The 19,701-nt window shown below is 43.8% G+C and overlaps 1 protein-coding gene across 1 annotated transcript; it reads right to left on the reverse strand.

The window, feature by feature from the left end:
* Positions 1-9,479: 9,479 nt before the first annotated feature.
* LOC126567787 (toll-like receptor Tollo) lies at positions 9,480-13,915 on the reverse strand. The gene has a single exon (XM_050224086.1). It carries the CDS (start codon positions 13,640-13,642, stop codon positions 9,620-9,622), a length of 4,023 nt encoding a protein of 1,340 aa, XP_050080043.1. The 5' UTR covers positions 13,643-13,915; the 3' UTR covers positions 9,480-9,619.
* Positions 13,916-19,701: the final 5,786 nt, after the last annotated feature.

Here is a 19,701-nt window from a genome sequence, read left to right on the forward strand (position 1 = left end):
GCGTGCGCGGCCACCAGTTTTGCTTCACGATTTACCATGTAATGTTCCAATCCGTAGCGATAGACGAAACATTTGTGGATATGGAAATGAAAATGAGTCTACGAACAAAGAACTGCAGTGCAACCCAATCGTAAAAGCACCACTTTTACGGTTGTGAGTCAAAAATACGTTTTAATTATTTATCACTTTGCCCAACAAAATGCCAGACATGAGTACGTAGTTTGTTTCGGATTATGTGTGGCCAATTGCATCGGCTGGGCTGTAAATGATCGACGAATTGTGTCAGTAGTTCGTTGACAGGTGCATTAGGAAGCAGGTGTCATATCTCAGCCTACCTTTAAGTGTTTCCAAATAATGGCTATTCAATACAGCTTCAAATTGGTTTTGCTTCCGGAGTTTTCACGTGTGATTGGTATTAAGCATGGTAAATCGATCGGTTGATCACGGTTCTACCAGGTGGAGTTAAATGTTTAGTTAATTTCAGAAAATAAAATGTATTCCTTAGTGTTTGGAAAAAAAAGGTTCGATTGCACGTGTGTTTGGTTACAATGCTTTACACCATCCCCAGAGTAGCGAGTTTCAAAATTTATGAACTTGTTACGCGAAGAAAATGGTAAGGTGAAGCCCCCCACTATCTTCCGGATGTTGCCGTCCGGATGGTTTATAGCAGTTTGGGCCACCATTCCCTTAAACGAGAAAACAGAGCGTACAAAAAAAAAAAAACAAAAAACGATATGTACAAACAGTCACAATTTGCATTTCTCTTTTATTGCAAACGAATATTGTAATCTGTTACCGCAAGCAAATTCCTGACCTCGTTACCATAAATCCAATCATGGGAAGAAAAACGGAACATTGTTTTTTGGACAACAGAATAACGACTTGCAGCAACAGATGACTCTCGAAGGAACCGAAGTTAGGCGAGCGAGGGTTTGACGACGAATTATTTAAATTTTTGCCGAATTATTTCTTTCGGACCCCGGTTAAGCCTATACCGGCCAGCACGGTGCATGGTGGTGCAAATCGAAGTGGGCTATTTTATGGAAACAAAAGTGCATGTAATGCATTAATGCGAGCTACTGGCGAGGCGAGGGCCACTAGTCGACTGCAACCAATCATCAGAATGCAGAAAGGATAAAATTATCGAAATTTTGGTAGGACGTGTATGCAGGGAAAATAATCAATGCGTACGCGAATTGAGGGCACCCGTTTGTCCGGTGACAGAGAAACATTGGCAAATATTTCAAATCAACGGGAAACTTGACTGAAATAAGAAAAGAGCTACGACACAAGGAATCAGGAAAAGAAGACGAAAACATGATGTAAATGTTGGCAACATTCCGGCAGTCGTTTGTTTAGCAGCGATCCATCGTGCGGCAGCGATATTATTCGAAAATAAATACCCGGCAAGGAAGGAATTTGTATTATTCAAATGTTTTCCAACAGCCCTTAAACGTTAAATTGTGTATGTTTATTTTTTGTCGTTCGAATCCATTGTCATGAATTGCTGTGTGCTGTTTCCCCCAGTAACACCTTCCAAGGATCAAGATGGTGTTGGTAATATAAATGATTGGTGCAAACCTTTTCTCCGAACCATTCATTTGTGAAGATTTATGTTTTACAAACGATGGTTGACTTTTTTTATGCAAAAAAGAAGAAATTGTTCAAAGCGGAAAAGCAGACAGCACAGCTAACGGACTAGTAACGTCATAACGACGTACAGCTTAATACAGTATTCTTCGTGGGTTTAAAACATCTGCAGCAGCAAGCCCTCATTAGCTGAGCTAACTATACAAGATCGAGCAATAAATAAATCCTATCAAAGAATCGTAGACCAAGCGAATGGGCAGTCTTTGTTTCCCATTCCCGAATGAGCGTTGGTAAGGTTAGGCTAATCCCATAAAGCAACGGAAAACACTTAGCAAAGACAACAAGTAAAATGGAAGTTATAGTCGTTGGTTGGAAGGAAAACAATATTGTTATTACCATGCTGGTTCAACTGCTCTGACCGTTGGTCAGGGTGCAAAAGTCGCGCGAAAAGCACGCGCAACCTATATCGAAGCGTAAGCCAAATATAAGTAATGCGAAGTGGTCGGGCAATTGCGGCGATCGTACCGGAAACCCCCAAAGCTTCTTGAACCATTGTCTCACCGAAAGCGACAACTTATGGTGTAGTTGTTGCAGGCGACACTGTAAGATGTCTTCACTCGCAGATAAAATCGCGCTCGTTGTCGTTGTCGCCTGACAAAGGGCAACGACGACGACGACGACGACGACGACGAATTCTGGTGGGCATTTGGAGCGATCACGTGGACCAGAGGGAAGCAGCAGCGAGTCTTTGATCGAAACGACAGCCAGCAAAACCAACTTCTGACTTCTGTCCCCTCAGCTGTTGCCGTTGAAGCTGCCGACATGCACACTTCGTCCGCTGCCAGTGGGTGGACAGTAGAAGTTAGGGGACAATGTTATTTGTTCCGACAGCGGTGGTACACCCGGCACACGGGTGAGGACGCGACGGGCAGCGGTGGGTGAGTAATGCGAAGAAACAACCAGCTACAAATCAAAGCCTCAAACAATAAATACAACACAGAAAAAACACATTCATGTACGTACGTACTAGCTCCCTGTGCGATAAGAAGAAGCTATCGATCCCTCTAGGTCGGGAGGTAGTCGTAATCTCGTTGGTATGATCAGGGATTTGCATCAAGCATCAGCATACTTGCTTTCGCCCGTTTTTCGCCGAGCCCAGACGCGCTGTGTGAGCGGAGTCGTTGTCTTTGTTGGTGTTACAGCTTCCACCAACTTCGGTGTTTATGTCAGCCGGCGTCGGGCTCTGTTTGAATGGTTTTGAGGTTCCATTCGCAGCGTTATTCATAAAAAAACAAGAAGGAAAGATCGCTTGCGAATTAATGTTTTATGCAGCCAGCTAGTTATTGGTCTTGAATTGCAGAGGCGTGATTCTTGCTGAAGTTTGTGTCCACGATCGGTAGATCGATCGAGTCCCCGCTACCGGACCGATCGATTGTGGGATCGTTTGTGAAATGCATTGGCAGTATGGGTAGTATCGGTAGGATACGAATAAAACAACAACATATGACTGTTAATTACAAACTAATAAGACAGACGAAAGCATTCGAAGGCACACTTTTCTGGTTAGATAAATTTGGCTGTCATTCCGTGAAATTCTAACCAATCTGATGAGCCGGAAAATCAACCGTCCGAACGGACGGTGTTCCGAACCTTTTGCATGTTACTGGAGATGATTATAAATATTTATATTTTACATCGCGCTTCGAAATGATGAAACCATCGTGCAGACGGTAAAGAAACGATCAACTATCTTTCATCAAATCCTGCCCGCTGATGACAAGAAACCGGTTCCGCTTTTCTTCATCGCGTTTGCCGTGTTGCTGTACTGTTTCCCGTGAAATCGATCCTCGGCGATCGCGACGAAGACCGTCATTGCGTCGTATCGTGATCCCGCTTCCTCTTACATCTTGGCATCATTTTAAATTGGTCCATAGCGGCTGCCCCAAGCCCAGGCGCTTATAAATCGCTTTCCAGCTTCACCTGCAACATAGTGTGCGAACGGTGTACGAGACGGGTCCGCTGGGTCCTTGGGTCTCTGGGTTTCCTCTGCGTAGCGTACGAGCAGCGCCCGAAAAAAAACGAATATCTCGTGACTTGCATGATAGCAGAAGACCCTTTCGATAAATGACGGCATGTAAGGCTATCATTTTCAAATTAACAGAGCACAAGATTTATTATAAGCGTAGCTTTGGAGAGTTTGTGGAATTTTATTTATTTATCTATGGTTTTCACGGGCCCACACAACCGTACCCTCCAGCTCTTTCTGCCCCGCCAGGGATTCAGGTTCTATTTGACACCGCAACCGTGTACAATTTTCATGCAATTTTTAGCATTATTGCTCCCCGAAACCCGTTTAACCTTTCGAAGCAGAAGTTCAAAGTTGAACCGATCGTTAGCGGGTAGCGGGTAATTTTCATTTATCATCCACCCAAATGCGCGTACATCGCCACTTCCTTAACGGGGGTTGAGAGAATCAATTAAACGATAAAGATGCTATGCTGAGCATTCAATCAGCTAATCAATTACGTAGATATATATGTGTGTGCGTGTGTATGTGTGGGGGGGGAGGGAAGGCTTTGAGTCGTTTGAAAAGGGCATGACAGGTACAAAAAAATGAAGTAAGAAGGCCGAGTCAGAGTGGAGCAACAGCGTCTCGTGTTCGCGGTGATTGAAAAGCGTTTTGTCGCCTAAAACTCGGCTCAAATATGCCGTCAACTTCTGAACGGTAAGGAATGAAGCTTAGTCGTTGGGCGGGTAGTCATCTACCCGGGTGAAGGAATCTCGGAGGCAGATCTAGTCATCGGTATGTCAAGATGACTGAATTGGGTTAATATAGAAAACAATTTAGCAGACAGCGGCGCTGTTCGACAGAGGAAATCGGTATAATGAAGTAGCAGAGGCACGAAAACGATAAGAAAGAAAATGGGGGAAGAGCCAAGGAATTAGTGAAGCGGAGCGAGCGAGGCACAACAACAACAAAAAGCGATCGAACATATTTGAAAAGCGTTCTTCGAGGCTTCCATCCTAACGATGGAAAATAATTTATTATCGACAAATGATTTGTTCTTTTTTATCTGCTCGACCGAACCAGGACCATTTCGCCCGGGGTTTCATGGCTCTATGCATATTTGGGCATCGCGCGCTTGTTCGAATTTATTCCTATCTAGATTGATTTAAGCATAATTCTTGTACGTTAAAATGGAAAAGAAGACTCAGCTCAATGAACATTGTTGATCAAACGAGATCTTTCTCTGTCGCTCTATGTGTGTCTGAGATTGTGTGTAGATCGATGAGTTGCCCGTTTTGGATAACTAGTAATGTGGTGGTGAATTTGATAAAACCGATGAATCAAGAGCTGTACAGCAACCTCGTGCTAAACAAGCTTTTGGAGGAAAATCAATTAAAAACCAATGACGATCAAGTTCTGTGTTGTTCGTGTTCATGGGCCAGATTTGGGCGGTGGTCTGCGGAACGGTGGGAAGGGGTAAGCGAAGACGTGAAGGATTACAGTTACCTAATTTGTTGTGTGCCATAAGCATGTTAAGCTTCGTAATGTCTTTCTCTTTTGTTTGGGAAGTCACCACTGTGGGAAGTGATATCACAATAATCTTTAATTTAGTGCCATAGACAGTGAACGCCGCGAGAGAATGTCCTGTCCTACTCCCGACTACAGCTTACAGCAGGTGGTTGGTCAAATCACCATTTTCTTTTTCAATAGTTTACTTTTTATATTTACATAACTTTTACCAATCAACGGAAAAGCCACAAACTCGTTTCTATCGTCGTTTAATGTAAACAATTGCAACTACCGAACAATCGCATAGGCAGCGAGTCAAAAATTAATTTAACAAACATCAATTAAACATACCCCGTTCGGGATGAGTGCTTTTGAAAGGTGCGAACACTTCCGTTAACGCCGTGGTATGTTTTCCATTTTATGTGTGCTCGAGGCGCAAGTCCACGCTCAAGCGGCGTAGAAATGGCGCTAAAGAAATTTCAAACTATGCGTGTAGATATAACCCTAATGTGTGGGACGCGAACAAAGAAAAGCATAACACTATTAACAGTGAATTAATTATCATGAAACGAGTGCTACCTGAATCGAACGTAGGGAGAAAGAAAGAAAGAGAGGTGAACCAGCAGGATGAAAGATTATAAAAAGGAAATGTTATATATTTAAAATAGAAAACGAATATTTATCTGGCAGGTGTGGTGTTCTCCACTTTAGAACGCACTGTCAATTCCGAAGGATAAATACGGAAGATGCGTGCTAGCGACGACTAACGCAAGCATCTACGGCAAGATCAAAGCATTTACCGAATCGGAACCATGCATGATCCGGGCCGGTAGACCGGAAGTACGAGGTCACTCGGCAAGAGAATCGTTTGATGGTTTTTTTCCGAGACGGTTGACCACTTGAGAGTAACATTTTCATAATAGTGATGAATTAAATCAAATGAATTCCACGTGCCATTCCCGCATGCCATTTCCGCCAAAGAGCTAAAATTATCATTCCCGTCGCAGATGAAGGAATTAGATGCTGGTCCCCCCACCCGGACACACCGGGCGTAAACGTGTGCCGATCTCGCCAGCCGAGGTAGAAGTTCTGTAGTTTGTGAACCAAATTAAAATAATATAACAATAAAAACGGTACCCTCTAAGATCTTTCACCCCGTTTTTATGCCGCTTGCTAATGTAGCAATTTATGTCTCGGGCCGGGGAAGGTGCTACAGAATCGGAATAACCAACAAAATAAAGCAAAACAACGGCCTCAAGTTAAAATACAGACTCCCTTGGATGAGGAGTGCTCCCTCGCTGGGAATAACGAGTCCACGCCGAGGCCACGCATCGTTAGACTCGCATAAAAGGTGAAACCTACGTATTTTTCACGGTTTGAAACAATTTATTTGGTTTTTAGAATGACCGGCAGGAGAATTGGTGAAATGGAACGCTACACGTCTGACGAATAAGATCCACACCTTGTTGAACGAGATTGAGCTAGGATCGATCACAACACACACACACAGCTGACCGCAGCGGTCCGGCCCCGAAATGAAGTTGAAATTTATGTGGACAGTACTATTTAATTAGAATAAATTATGAGCGTGCCGGCGAGGCTGGACCTTTCGATCTTCGCTTGCTGGTGGTGTTTGGTTTAGTACAAATTCAAATTCGATAGGATGTGGGTTTTGTCTCCTCTGCGGGGCCGGACTTGAATGTGTCGGTAGATATATCAAGGGAAGGTATTATTTTGAGTGTTGTGCATATGTTTCGAAAGTAAATTTAAGGCAAAGAAAGCTTGTTGAAGTAATTTACACTTATGAAAATTTCGAAACACAAGCGAGGACAAGTAACTAGCATTATTTTCGTTGCCAGTGTCTACTTTCGAGCATGGTTGTGCTGGTTGGCAAAAGGTTATTATTAAGGCAATATGATTTGTTATATGCTTTGCTAGATTCATTAGTTCTAGCGTTGGAAGTGGCACATCCGGAACAGTTTTTTTTTCTTTCTGTGCCGTTTCTTCTATCTTGCCTGGCCCAGTCATCCGTTTGGCTATTATGATTCTACCCTTTAATTCGATGTAATCATTGCTATAGTTCTTCTGTGTGGAAGCAGCCGAAGCTGACTGAACGTACTGGAAAGGCAATCTTACAAAATTACACAATGTGGTAGCACGATAAATGAAGAAAAAGCGAAGGAGGATTCGGTTCGTTTGAATCTATGATTTCCGATACAAATCTGAATCAAATTGCTAAGCGCTCGCGCGTCAGTGGATCAGATAACGATGACGGGAAGACGCTTTTGTTGATGCTGTTTTTTTTTTTTGTATTTCCGTTCATCTCCAGTTTCAATTGTATGTTTGAGCTACTTTGTAGCGAAGGGTAAGAAAACATGGCAAGAAGTAAGAGCATTCGAAAAAGCTCAAAAGTTTCAACATGTTTTGCTTTCAATCGACTCAGCACAAGCAGTAGGCTTGTGATTGTGGCTTGTAATGTTTACGGATGCGTTTATGCTTTTGGATGCACACATAAAACTGTTAACAATAGCGGCTGAAGGTAGCAAGGTTGAGCATAAAATCAAATTAATCGCATATTAAGATTCTTTACACTGCGTGGAGAAAACACGATCACTATCTCCTTCGACGATCAATGAACAAAAATGTAACGATGTGAAAATTTCAATCGCGTTCCGTAGAGATAAAATAATGCCTTTATATTTGTAGTTCGGCCTGCTGAACATAGCTCTTGGGTGATAAAGAAAATATGAATTTTCAACAGTTCAAATAAAAGAGCACGCGCGTATCCGCACACGCAAAGAAAGGGTTCGTTGCTTGGCGCGGCGTTGTAGTCTTTTGATACGAAGTCATTTTTACAGGCGCTTTGAATTAATTCGGGTAATCATAATTACTTACCAACACTTTTTATTTCTCAACGTAAGATAAAGCAGCAGAGCGCAGTCAAACGAAGAATAGTGTTTCATTTTAAAAAACAGACACCATCTGGGTGTGTGGTTTATTTCAATTGAATATACTACATTTTGCTAACAATACATCAATCTCGGGACAGTTCTGTTTTGCTTAGCATAGTGGAGGGTATCTTATTGATTCAATTCCAATTACTTCACCTACTCAGTTCTGCGCGAAACGTTTCGCCAAAAAATAATTTATTTACGAGCAGAGGAGGAAACATTTGATTATGAAATCCTTTGAAAACTGGAAGTGAAATGTTAATTAATTTTACCAACAAAATACTTTTATGAATAGACAAAACGATCTATTGACAAATATTAGTTGAAACACGTTATTCGCTAGTACTTGGTTTGAATCAACCACGCCTTGCTACTGTCGTTTTTAGTTAGGACGGAAAGAATTTATTAGCTATCACTCGTACTAATTTTATTGCATTTATCGCTAATACTATGAGGAAGCGTAGAACAAATCCAACCGATCTTTAAGATAGATATTGATGTTATATAACTTGATGAATACAGCTGCTATTAGTAATACAGAAGTAGGAAAATATGAAGCTTATGTTTGCAGTCAGCTTTAAAAGCCAATTCACGAAATATAACCAAGGGTTCGAATTTTGTCCTACGCATACTAGTGATGGAGTTAAAATATTTCAACTGTTTTATTGCTTCAATGTTTAAGTTGTTCATCAGTCTTTATCTGCATACGTTTACTAGTAAGAAAAGGGTTTGCTTTAATAGCATCTATTCTAAAACAAATCGATGTCGAATCTTTTTTGCTCGAGCATTTGCTCAAAGTTGTCTAAATAAGCACATTGGCCCGATCATCGATTAGTATCATTTGCTATGTGCATTTTTTTCTTGTGTGCTTTTGACTAGATACAGTATAAAATCTATGAGCAAATAACAGCCTATTGTGTTTTCGCGCTACTTCTTACGATCTTTTCATTGACAAAATGTTTTCGGTCAACGAAACAAATTATATTCTCTTGTGTAGTTTGTTAATATAATCCAAAATATTAACATTTTCTCTGTTTGCTGTCGTGCACTTATTGCTCACAGGATAATATCTATGATCAAACACTTGTGTCGTGTAAAGTTGTCAAAAATTTTTCCGGTAGCTTTTAAAAGATTGTCGTTGAATTTGAAGGAAAATAAAGGATAAAAGTTGTAACCATAGTGAGTAAATGACCAATGTTTGCTAGTTAGATACTTAGAAAAGAGCAATACCATCTTTCAACAATGGCACTGGTACTTTCGTTCGGTGTTTAACGTATTTAGAAGAATGGCACGACTTTCGTGCTCTATTGCATTATTGTATGGGTATAAGAAGGTTCTTAAACTGAGCATCATAACGGAAGGCACCATGATTTTTACAGCTACATTCAATATTTTGCAATTTCAATCAATTGTGTGTTTACAAATAACTTACATGTGTTAATATCACAATTTCATTTGCGTGCATAAACTCTGGATTTCAACGGACACGTCTAAGACGACTTCGAATATCATTGTATTATTTATATTATTTACATTTGTAGAAACAGTAAGCATCCCGCTTTTAGATGTGAATGCCAACTGTTCTGGGCGATGTGTTCAACGGAGCAGAAGCTCTTAATTGCGCTTGTGTTGGCTGCGGTTGATGCTGCTGTGGCTGTTGTTGCTGTTGCTGGCTACTGTGCAGTTGTTGTGCCTGCATCTCGGTGCTTGCAAGACCCGGCAGTGGTTGCGCAGTGCTCGAATGGTACTCGGGAGAGCGTGGCTGCGATCGAGGATCTTGATGCTGTGCAGCTAGTTGATTATTTGTGCGGTTGTTTGGCGCAAAACGGGTAAGTTGATAGCTGTTGCGAACATTTGAGTGTGTCAGTGAGATGTTCTGCTGATGCTGTCTTCGTTGGTTGTTGGGGACATCGGGCAGGGCGAACCGCAGCTTTTCCCAGAATAATTTATCACCCCACTGGAGGTATGTGTTCGTTTTCAGATACAGTCGAATGTCGGGATCGAGATCCTTCTGAGGCACTTCTCCCAGCAAAATAACGATCAAACGACGACGTCTATCGCGCAACACCTGATGGTGTGCCGACTTGAACTCGAAGCGACACCATTCGGATTTGATAAAGTTCTCCGAAAGTACCATAATAGTACGTCGGGATGATTCCACCGCCTGCAGGATGTTATCAGCAATGTACGCACCGACGGGAAAGTCCCGATAGTGCAGGCACAATTTATAGGACGGGTCTTCATTCTCGAGCATGGGTGCCAGCTCCTCGGCCACGAACGCTTCATCCTTCGAGCTGTACGATATGAACGCGTCGAACAGCTTGTCGCGTTCGTTTTTGTCGATATCGGCATTTCGGTAGAACAGGCGCACACCGAACTTGGAGTGAAACCAGACGCGCATTTCCTGACGGAACACGAACAGCACCAGCGTCAGAATAATCACCAAAGAAAACCCGAAAAGACCGGTTACCAGTAACGGAATGTAGCCCTCGATTGGCTGCGGTGAGAGAATGGTTTTTCGCGAGGTCAAATTTCCGTTGATCACATTTTCGAGTGGGATGGCCCCGGTACACAGCGTTGAACTGTTGTCGTAGTAGACCAGGAAGTCACCGGTGCTGGTGGCGGTGGTCGTGCCACTGCCATCGGGAAGCACATCTTCACCGAAGCTAGCGATCGTGTTGGATGCTGTGCCGTTGCTGTGCATACCGGCAGTCGCATTGCTCGATACGTACGCTGCGCATCTTATCTTGTGCCGATCGCGAACAAAATCGTACGTCTTCAGATACTCCTGGAATCGCGTCACGTAATCACATTCGCAGGACCAGGGATTAAACGCGAGCCTGATATCGTTCAGCTGCTTCGGCAAATGCCAAACGTTAAACTCAGCGATGCGATTGTGATCTAGTCGCAGGATCTTCAACCCGTGCAAATGATCGAACGTGTGATTTGCGATCTGCGTTATGCGATTGTACTGCAGAAACAGCTCCTTCAGACTGTCGAGCCCCTCAAACTCGAACCCGTTCAGCGCGGTCAGCAGATTGTGATCGAGCTGCAAAATTTCGAGCTCTTTCAGGCCGTAAAACGTACGATTGCTCACCGTTTCCACGCTGGACCCGTTCAGGAAGAGGATTTTGAGCCGTTTACGGCCGAGGAACGCGTGGCTGCCCAGCGACCGGAAATTGTTGCCATCGAGATAAATCTGCGTCGAATCCATTGGGATCTGATCGGGCAGTCGATCATCGTAGCCTGCCCGCGAGCAGTCGACCACATTCGAACTCCAGCTCTGGTCGTGGTAGCAGGTGCACTGCTTTGGACATTCCATCTTGCAATCGCAGGCGTAAAAGTCACAACAGTGACAAAGGGCGAAGCAGTGTGTGTCGTACTTGCAGAGAAATTGATTTGGCATTGCCTCGACGAGTGGCACGTATGTACGGCCACGGTTGTACAGCAGTTTGCAGTAGATGCTATCGAGATCCATTAACCGGGGCTGCGTTCGTGAATCGATGTTACTTTTTTGCAACCAGTTCAGATTGCAATCGCACTGGTAGGGGTTACCGCCGATGTAGAACTCGGGCAGCGGCCGGTCGTCGGGCACGGCCGATATCCGCAGCGCGTTCGGATCGAGTGTGGTGATCTTGTTGCCGAATAGGTCCACCCGGGTCAGGTTGGGCTTCTTGAAGAACGTGTACGATTGCACCTTCGAGATAAGGTTGTCGTTGAGGTACAGCAGCTCCACACTGTTGGGAATCGCACTTCCGGTGATCTCGGTGAGCTGGTTGGAGCTGGCGTCGATCGTGCTCAGTGCGAGTTGTGACTCAATCTCGAAATAGTTGCCCAGTTCGGTGATTTTGTTCGCGTGAATATCTAGCCACTGCAGCCCGGTGGGTATGAGCGCGTAATCAAACACCTCCAGATGGTTGTCACTGATGTTCAGCCACAGCAAATTCGGCAGCTTGGTGAACAGGCCGGCTATGTCTGTCAGATAGTTTCCGTCCAGCCGGATCGCTTGCAGCTTCGTATTGTTGTCGAACGATGATTGTTCGACCGTTTTGAGCCGGTTTTGGGACAGATTGAGGATGTGCAATGACTTCATCGCCTCGAACGTGCCTCGTCGGATGATTTCTATATTGTTTTCGGTAAGCCGCAAACCGTATAGATGTGCCATGTGACGAAAACTGGCGTTATCGATGCTCGAGATGTGGTTCTCGCCGAGATCGAGAGTCCGCAGCAATGGCACGTCGTACAGTGCATCCGGAACCTGTAGCAGCTTATTGCCGTTCAAATGCAGCTCCTGAAGTGTCGAGTGATTCCGCAACGCTTGACGATCGACGCGTGAAATGCGATTGTAGTCGAGCGAGAGTAGAGTTAGGCTTTTCAATCCGCTGAACGTAAAATGATCGACAGTGGACAGACGATTATTAGACAGAATCACCGTATGTAACGCGGTGAGCTCAAGGAACGTGTTTTCAGCTATGCTTTCGATGAAGTTTTCCTGCATTCGTAATACCTGCAGGCTGGCCAGATCGCGAAAGATTGTGGGCTCGAGCTTCGAAATTTTGTTGTTTGAAAGATCGAGCAAAATAAGCTTCGTCAATCCTCGAAATGTGGCAGGATTTATCCATTCCGATGTAAGCTCGTTGTTTGACAAATCCAACATTAGAAGCTGCTTTAGGTCGCTAAAAATCCCTGGCGCTAGCACGTTCAGACTGTTGTTTTGCAAGTAAATCTCTTTGATGTGTTTAGCCTCGGAAAATAGCTCAGGCGGAAGGTTGGTGAGACGGTTGAGTGAAATTTCTAACCGTGACAAAGATACCAGCCCTTCGAATGCACGGTCGGCAATATAGTTGAGCCCATTGCTATGTAGTCGCAAATCGGTTAGCTTGCCGAGACCGGAAAATATGGCAGGCGGCAGGTTGTCGATGGTGTTGTGTGACAAATCGAGGGTAACGATGGAGCTGCCACATTTCTTCGACAGTCGCGTACTCAATGACGCGCTGAAATGGAACACGGACAGGTCACGCAATCGATTGTGAGTGAGGTTCAGATAGGTAAGTCGCGACAGCGGACAGATAAATCCATCCGGCACACTCCACATGTTGTTCTCGCTAAGATCGAGCCTTTGCAGCTTAGACAGCTCACTGTTGAACACTTGGGGCGCAATGTCCAAACTTATCGAGGACCAATCTGTGTTGTGTGTTCGTAGCGTCAGGTTGGTGAGCTGCTTCAACCCTTGGAAGGATCCTTCACTAAGGTTCGCGATTTTGCAATACTCAATCGACAGGGAATGTAGTTTGGTGAGTTGTTTGAAGCTACCCGGGCTCAGGCTGCTTTGAAAGAACAATCCATCATTGCACTGCAACCGCAGCCGGACGGTATTCTCAGGATGCAACACACTAAAGTTCGTATTTTCGAGCTCACTATTGATAGTCCGTAACCGGCACAGAAGTGTTAGATCGTCCTCGGAGTACCCGTCCCACCGGCACTCGTCGGGCGCTTGGTTTACCAACGATTTACTAAGCGAGGCGCCAAAGACACCGAAAATGGTGCCAAACATCATCGTCAACAATGCCGGTGAGGGGCGCATTTTGATGTATTGTTTGGTTTCGGCCTGTTCACACCAAAAACAATATCACATACAAGCACACACGCACACACCTCACGGCACACCGTTAGGTGCAGAGATACCACAGACAATAAAATTGTGTGATATTCGTTTGCCACCACTCTTCAGGAACACATTAGACGCGATAAGATGAAGATTGACTCTTGATAACCATGTTTTTAATTAAAGCACTGTTTTAATCTTCCCTTTATCGGTTACGATTCACGTTTTCGCACTTCGCATTCAATAGGATTAACAAACGGTTTAGTGCGTTGTTCACAACATCGATCCTTACACAAGCTTTTGCTTTCACATTGCATATTGCATTGTGGATCTAGGAAGCATCAACGACTTTTCACTTCACTTAATCCATCTTTTTTTACTCCGGTTTAACTTGAAATTTATATATTTGCGCTGACATATTTTGCACACAAAAACGATCGTTTTATCACAAAAAACACTTCACATCACACGGTCTTTTTATTTTAACATACATCGCAAGAGTGCACAAGGCGTAGTATCGCTTGCACTACATTGAATAGAAAAAAAACTTGCCGTAGGTTCATGCTTTTACCGACGGCATTTTACACTCGCACACGCCATTGCCCAGAAAGCAGCCACAAAAACATCAATTCATCTCTCTATGCACGAACACTTCTACACATATTGCGATGTCATTTTATTTTTGCAATTGAAAAAAAAAGACACAGTAAGAATACTTTTTTTCATATCATTCACATGATCACAACCACACTGCCTCCCGACGGTAATTTTGAGTGGGATCTTAATTTAGTAAAGAACACCGCACACTGTGGAGTTTCACAATCACGGTAACTTTTTCTCACACACTGCTGCTAAACAGGAAGAGTGCACTTAATCGTTGGAGTGATGTGATTCTAATTCGTTTATGATTAGTGATTCGTGACCTCAAATTCCGCCACGTTTCGCGTTTTCTACAGGAAAAACCCTCCACCGAAGGTGTGTATGCGCCCTTTGCATTCCACTCAGAGACTGAGCCAGCCATTCAGTTCTGAGAAATTCCACGTATCCGACTTTGCCGAGCCGTCTTGCATCCAAAGTGGGTCTCTCCGTGTGTCTTTCCGTGGAGAGGGGCTTTAGGAACTCTCGCTGAGCTCGTTCGCTCACCTGAAAGCACGCATCGGAGGATCGCTACGGTTAGACCGATCACACCACTACACAGACGCGTGGGACGGATGCAATCATGGCTGCCGTTTATTCGGTAGGAACGTGATCAAGAGTCCGCGAGCAGCTCTTTTTAAGTTGGAATTTATATCGCGAGTTTTTTGCCCTCCACTCGCTCGATCTTGGACACGATCGTGTGAAGAGAGCTTGCCAGACGTACGCAGGGCAGTCTCTCAGTATCTATAGACCGCAGTTTCGGAAACCAACAAATGCAATGAACAAGCTACACCACACATTCACACACGCGCACACAGGATGGCCCTCAAGGTGATAGAAAAGTGTGCTCTTGTTTACCTCATGCTGCTTATTGTTGTGCGATCTTTTACACGTACCGTTGTGACTTTAGGTGGCAAAGGTCCGCAAGTGTGAGGGCTTCAGGTCACTCACAATCGATCGCGTGAATCAGACGCAGCTAATTTGGCGAGGAGAAATTTTAATCGATTTTCCACCTCACGGCAGAAGGCTAAAACCTCCCGTGCCAAACAGAAGTTATGGCCATCTGGGGGAGAATAATTTTAGCGCGAATGAATGTGCTCTCATTTGCTCGATCTTATTGAACAAAATTTAAACCTTGCCAAATATAAAAGATTGAATAAAAAAAATTGCCCGAAGTCCGTGGTAATTACAGTCACAAATACAAGGTAGAACAATTCAGTCTAATCAATAAAGTGATAATACGCTTAAACTTATAATAAACCTAGTCCAAACCTCTATAAAATGACGCCAAAAACAGGCTGACAAAGGATTGCTCGACAAGTGCACAAGGAGGGCTCAATGTAACAGAAGACATCAACTCTCCGTTAGGCGACGAACCCGCATGACATGAAGCAAGGCGTTGCGTGTTTTTTTTTTTTTTGTACACAATGAAATGGGCCAACTCTGATGACAGGTTGAAGTTGTTGACAGTTTATTGTCAAGCTGCTTCATCTTTTACTAGAAATTATGGTACTTCAATTGTTTGGAACATATTTGCTGCATATAAATAGCAGCATATCGTATGACATGGTGTGATAAATACTTTTAATTTTAGCAAGACGAAGCCCGTTCCACAAACAGATGAATATTAAGAAATCTGTTTCTCGTTTGCACCATATCCCTAGCAACGTTCACGGGGTGAGGGTTAAAATGGCAAATGCAATTGCACTTTCAGCTCTCCCGCGAAGCCCTTCATAATCCGGTCATACTAAGCTAGGTTAAGAAGAGAGGATCGCTTTGCTTGTAACTACATACCAGTTAAGTCAAACGACTATTTTGATCTCTTTCTTGTCTACGGTTCAAAATTGTAGCGTTCGTTCGCGCTAGTGTAGGTTAGGAAAAGCGAAGCGATCTTGCCAGTAAAGGTAAACTTACTTTTTCTCTGAACATGATCCACTCACACAAAGGTACCGGTGGTACAGGTAAGCAGTAAGGGCAGCATACGCTGAACATATGTTGTGCGTTTTAATATTTATGCATACACAGAGGCTTTTTTCATTCTCTCTCTCTGCTGTGTTCCACTCAATTCGTAAAGAAGGAACAACATCAACAGAAAAAAAACGCCTCTCGATGAATTCCTGTTCACGGAGTTACGTTCAGGTTGCTGCTTTTGTGTTGCTTCACCAGCAAGAAACCGGATCAATTATCTCCTTTCGATGTTCGCCGGACCGTGTTGGTCTGTCGGAATTGCTCCGACCGTCAGTATGGGCGAACTGGAGAGGATCGAGTGTGGTTTCCGGAGCAGCAGCAGCAGCAGCAGCAGCAACGGCAACGACAGCAGCAGCAGTGGCAGCGTAGGCTCGTTGTTTGTGCGATGGTTTCATATTCGTATCAACTCTGGCTCGTTATGTTTTGCGGTAGAGCCAGAAACTGCAGCGAGAAAGACGTTAGATGCATTCGTTCTATCGACCTCCTGCTATGACTTACGGGAAAGTTGTGGTTTGTCGGGGATGCAATTGCGCTGCGTTCGCGGATGCATCTCAAACATCCATGGAGAGACATATTTTTGAGAAGCTCTACTTCACATCCCGTTTCAATGATAGATAGGCGAAGAATAGGCTCTTCAAAGAGCATACAATTAGTCAAGTTTGAAATTGGTTTTCCACAAGGAAGCCAATGTTTATCCTGGCCATGTGTGCCTAAAATCGATCGCTTTTGCCTCGCTCCATAAATATCATTAGCGATGGGCCGTTTACAGTTGGCCACAGTCGATAAAGGAAGCACGGCGTACTAAATGATTTCGTTACGATGTCTGCCCAGCGATCGTCGATAACCAATCATGAGTGGAATTATAAAATAAGAGGTGCTGAAAAGGATATGCGTTGAGAAATGTTTCAGGTTTATTAGTGATTGAATAATGTGTAATAAAACCGTAAATATCAAGCCGTCATATTTATAGATTGTTTGTTTCTGCCTCGGACCATTCTGCAGTCGCTGGCTGGGAAATGGACTTTCCGTATATTATAACAAGATATGCCTCTCGTCTGTCCGTTTCGACATCTATTCGGCAATCACGCGTTTGTCTGCTGGCTATGCGCAGCGTTTACCACGTTTCAATTGCTAAAACAAGCTAACCAGGAGATGTTGGACGGTAACCACGCAGCGTTGGTGAAGACGGCCACTACCACCACCACTACCATCATCGTTCCCTCCATGGCCATGCAGCCACCGGGGTAACGTGGTACGGATGTATCGCTTCAAGAAGTGTGCCGCCGCTTTTCGATCCTCTTCGTCTTGTTCGCTTCCTTTATAATTAAGTAACGAAAAACTTGTTTTGCGGCTAAAGGAAAGAAGGAATATTTTGTGTTAACAAGGAATCTCCACCTCCTTGCCCACGGGACATAGCGGCAGCGATGGGATAAGAATGTTTGGAATACAAGGCGAGAACTTCTGGAGCTTTCAACGTATCGAAGGTTTTCTACCGGTTTCGCAAAATGATTGCAGCCCGAACCGTCCGTTGATCCGAAGGACGTAGTTTGTAAATTTAACTTTCATGCGATTCCTTCGCTTCGAACGCCCTTCATCTCGCTACGGTGATGACGAGCCATTGCAATCAGATGTGAAGGTTTTCTCACTCGTGCAATGTGATAAAAGCGTAATCATCGCTTCTTACGAGAAGGAAGGGTTGGGTCCGCAAACGGCGATTGCAACATTTGCTTTGAGAGTTATTGGTTGGCCATTTCCTTCATGTTTTAATTGGCCTTCGTTGTAGCGGCCACGGACTACAAACGCGGCCAACAAAGGATGCAGGCAGGGAAAGAAATGTTCCAAAATTCATCGCCTCTTAAAATAAAAATCACACACAAAGCCGATAGCACCACAACAACATTATGTGATGGTGATGAATTAGGTATCTTTTTATGGATTTGTGTAAACTGCACTGTTCACTCTACGGCTCAGCGTATGCGCTGTAGGTCATTTTCATAAGAGTTTCCCATTCTGCTGCTGCGAAGGTAACAGCTGGAATGGGTTTGTAAAACTTGTGTGAGGTACTTGTGGGCAACCGTCATGAGTTCTCAGCTACCAGGAAGCGCTACCAACCAGAAAATCCCTCCATTTCCTTTCGTCATGTGCTTCTACCTTTTGTTATCTTGAGAACGCTACGGGCCGGAGTCATTATTTTGAAATTTTGTTTATCTTTTATCTCCACCGACAATTGACACCTGACGTACCGAAAACCCACCCAAAACACAAACATAGAACCTCGATGAAGGTTGGAAAAAAGGTTTTTTCGTTCCGAATTTCATTAGATAGTCATTTTTAAAAGTGGTTTGGAAGAATTGTTTCTCATCCTTGACCTTTTTCTTCCTTTCCTTACGCTATGGTGAATCGTTTCTTTTTCGTTTTCGGGTGTGGTAAAGGGTCTAGCTCGGTCACACGTTCGTACAGCGTACTTCTTGCTTTGGATCGGTTCTAGTTCCTTTGGCAGGTCATAAATGGGAAGATTTGTAGCGTTTGCGCTGACCGTACTGGTTGGAAATGTTATGGTTTGTGAAGGATCAAACCCTCGTAAAATTAGGTGATCCTAGCTATAAATTACCGCTTATCGGCGCTAGATCACTCCCAGTGCGCTAAGAGCAACGAAAAATTGATAGTAAAAATAATCACCCAAGCCCAAGAACGATCACAAAATTAAAAGAATATTAAACGGAATAGTTATGCAAAGTACGAAGTAAAAGTACGCGCAGGTTGAGTGTCTTGTGGTCACTTGATTGGAACCGAATATGAGACCACCAAATGCCGTTTAGTGTTTAACGAATAGCGTAATAATCTTTACACTCTTAAGATAGTAAAGGGAGACACGAAACGAAAAACGATGACAAAGTGTTGCACAGAACATCCACTGCCCCGCAGAGTTATTGCCAAACTTTTCTCTACCAGCGCTCACCAATGCACACGCTTACACACTTCCGTGAAAGAGACTTTCGCTTTGAATTTTGATTTTGGTTAACCTTTCCGTAGTGCCCGGCGCGCTAGCACAAACACCGTGAGACAGTTTTTATTCCTGCTCCGTAAGCGTGTTTATAATGGTGGCCAGTTTCGATGCTGTTGAACGGTCTAATCAAGAGATTGTAGAGCTCTAACTGTATGGTCGAGCGTAATAAATAGCCGCCCTGTCTGTTAATGATGGTAGGGGACCGAATAAAATAAATGGCATATCTTTCCTTTCTTCCTTCACGGGCGCATTCTAAAGTTTACGAGGTCCAAAAAGAACCAGCGTGGTTCTTCGCGACAGGCGATTTGAATTTAAATAATTTGAATGAAATAGTAAATTCTTTTAATTACTATTCCAAATGTCGCATTAACAGGCAAAATTAGCGGCAGTTTTCTTTTCGGGACGTTTCATATCGCGTCTCCGTCAG

This window comes from Anopheles maculipalpis, chromosome 2RL (genome assembly GCF_943734695.1).
Source record: "Anopheles maculipalpis chromosome 2RL, idAnoMacuDA_375_x, whole genome shotgun sequence".
Lineage (NCBI taxonomy): Eukaryota > Metazoa > Arthropoda > Insecta > Diptera > Culicidae > Anopheles > Anopheles maculipalpis.

Coding starts and splice junctions, on each gene's coding strand:
- LOC126567787 (XM_050224086.1), bottom strand. CDS start 13,642: ATGCGCCCCTCACCGGCATTGTTGACGATGATGTTTGGCACCATTTTC.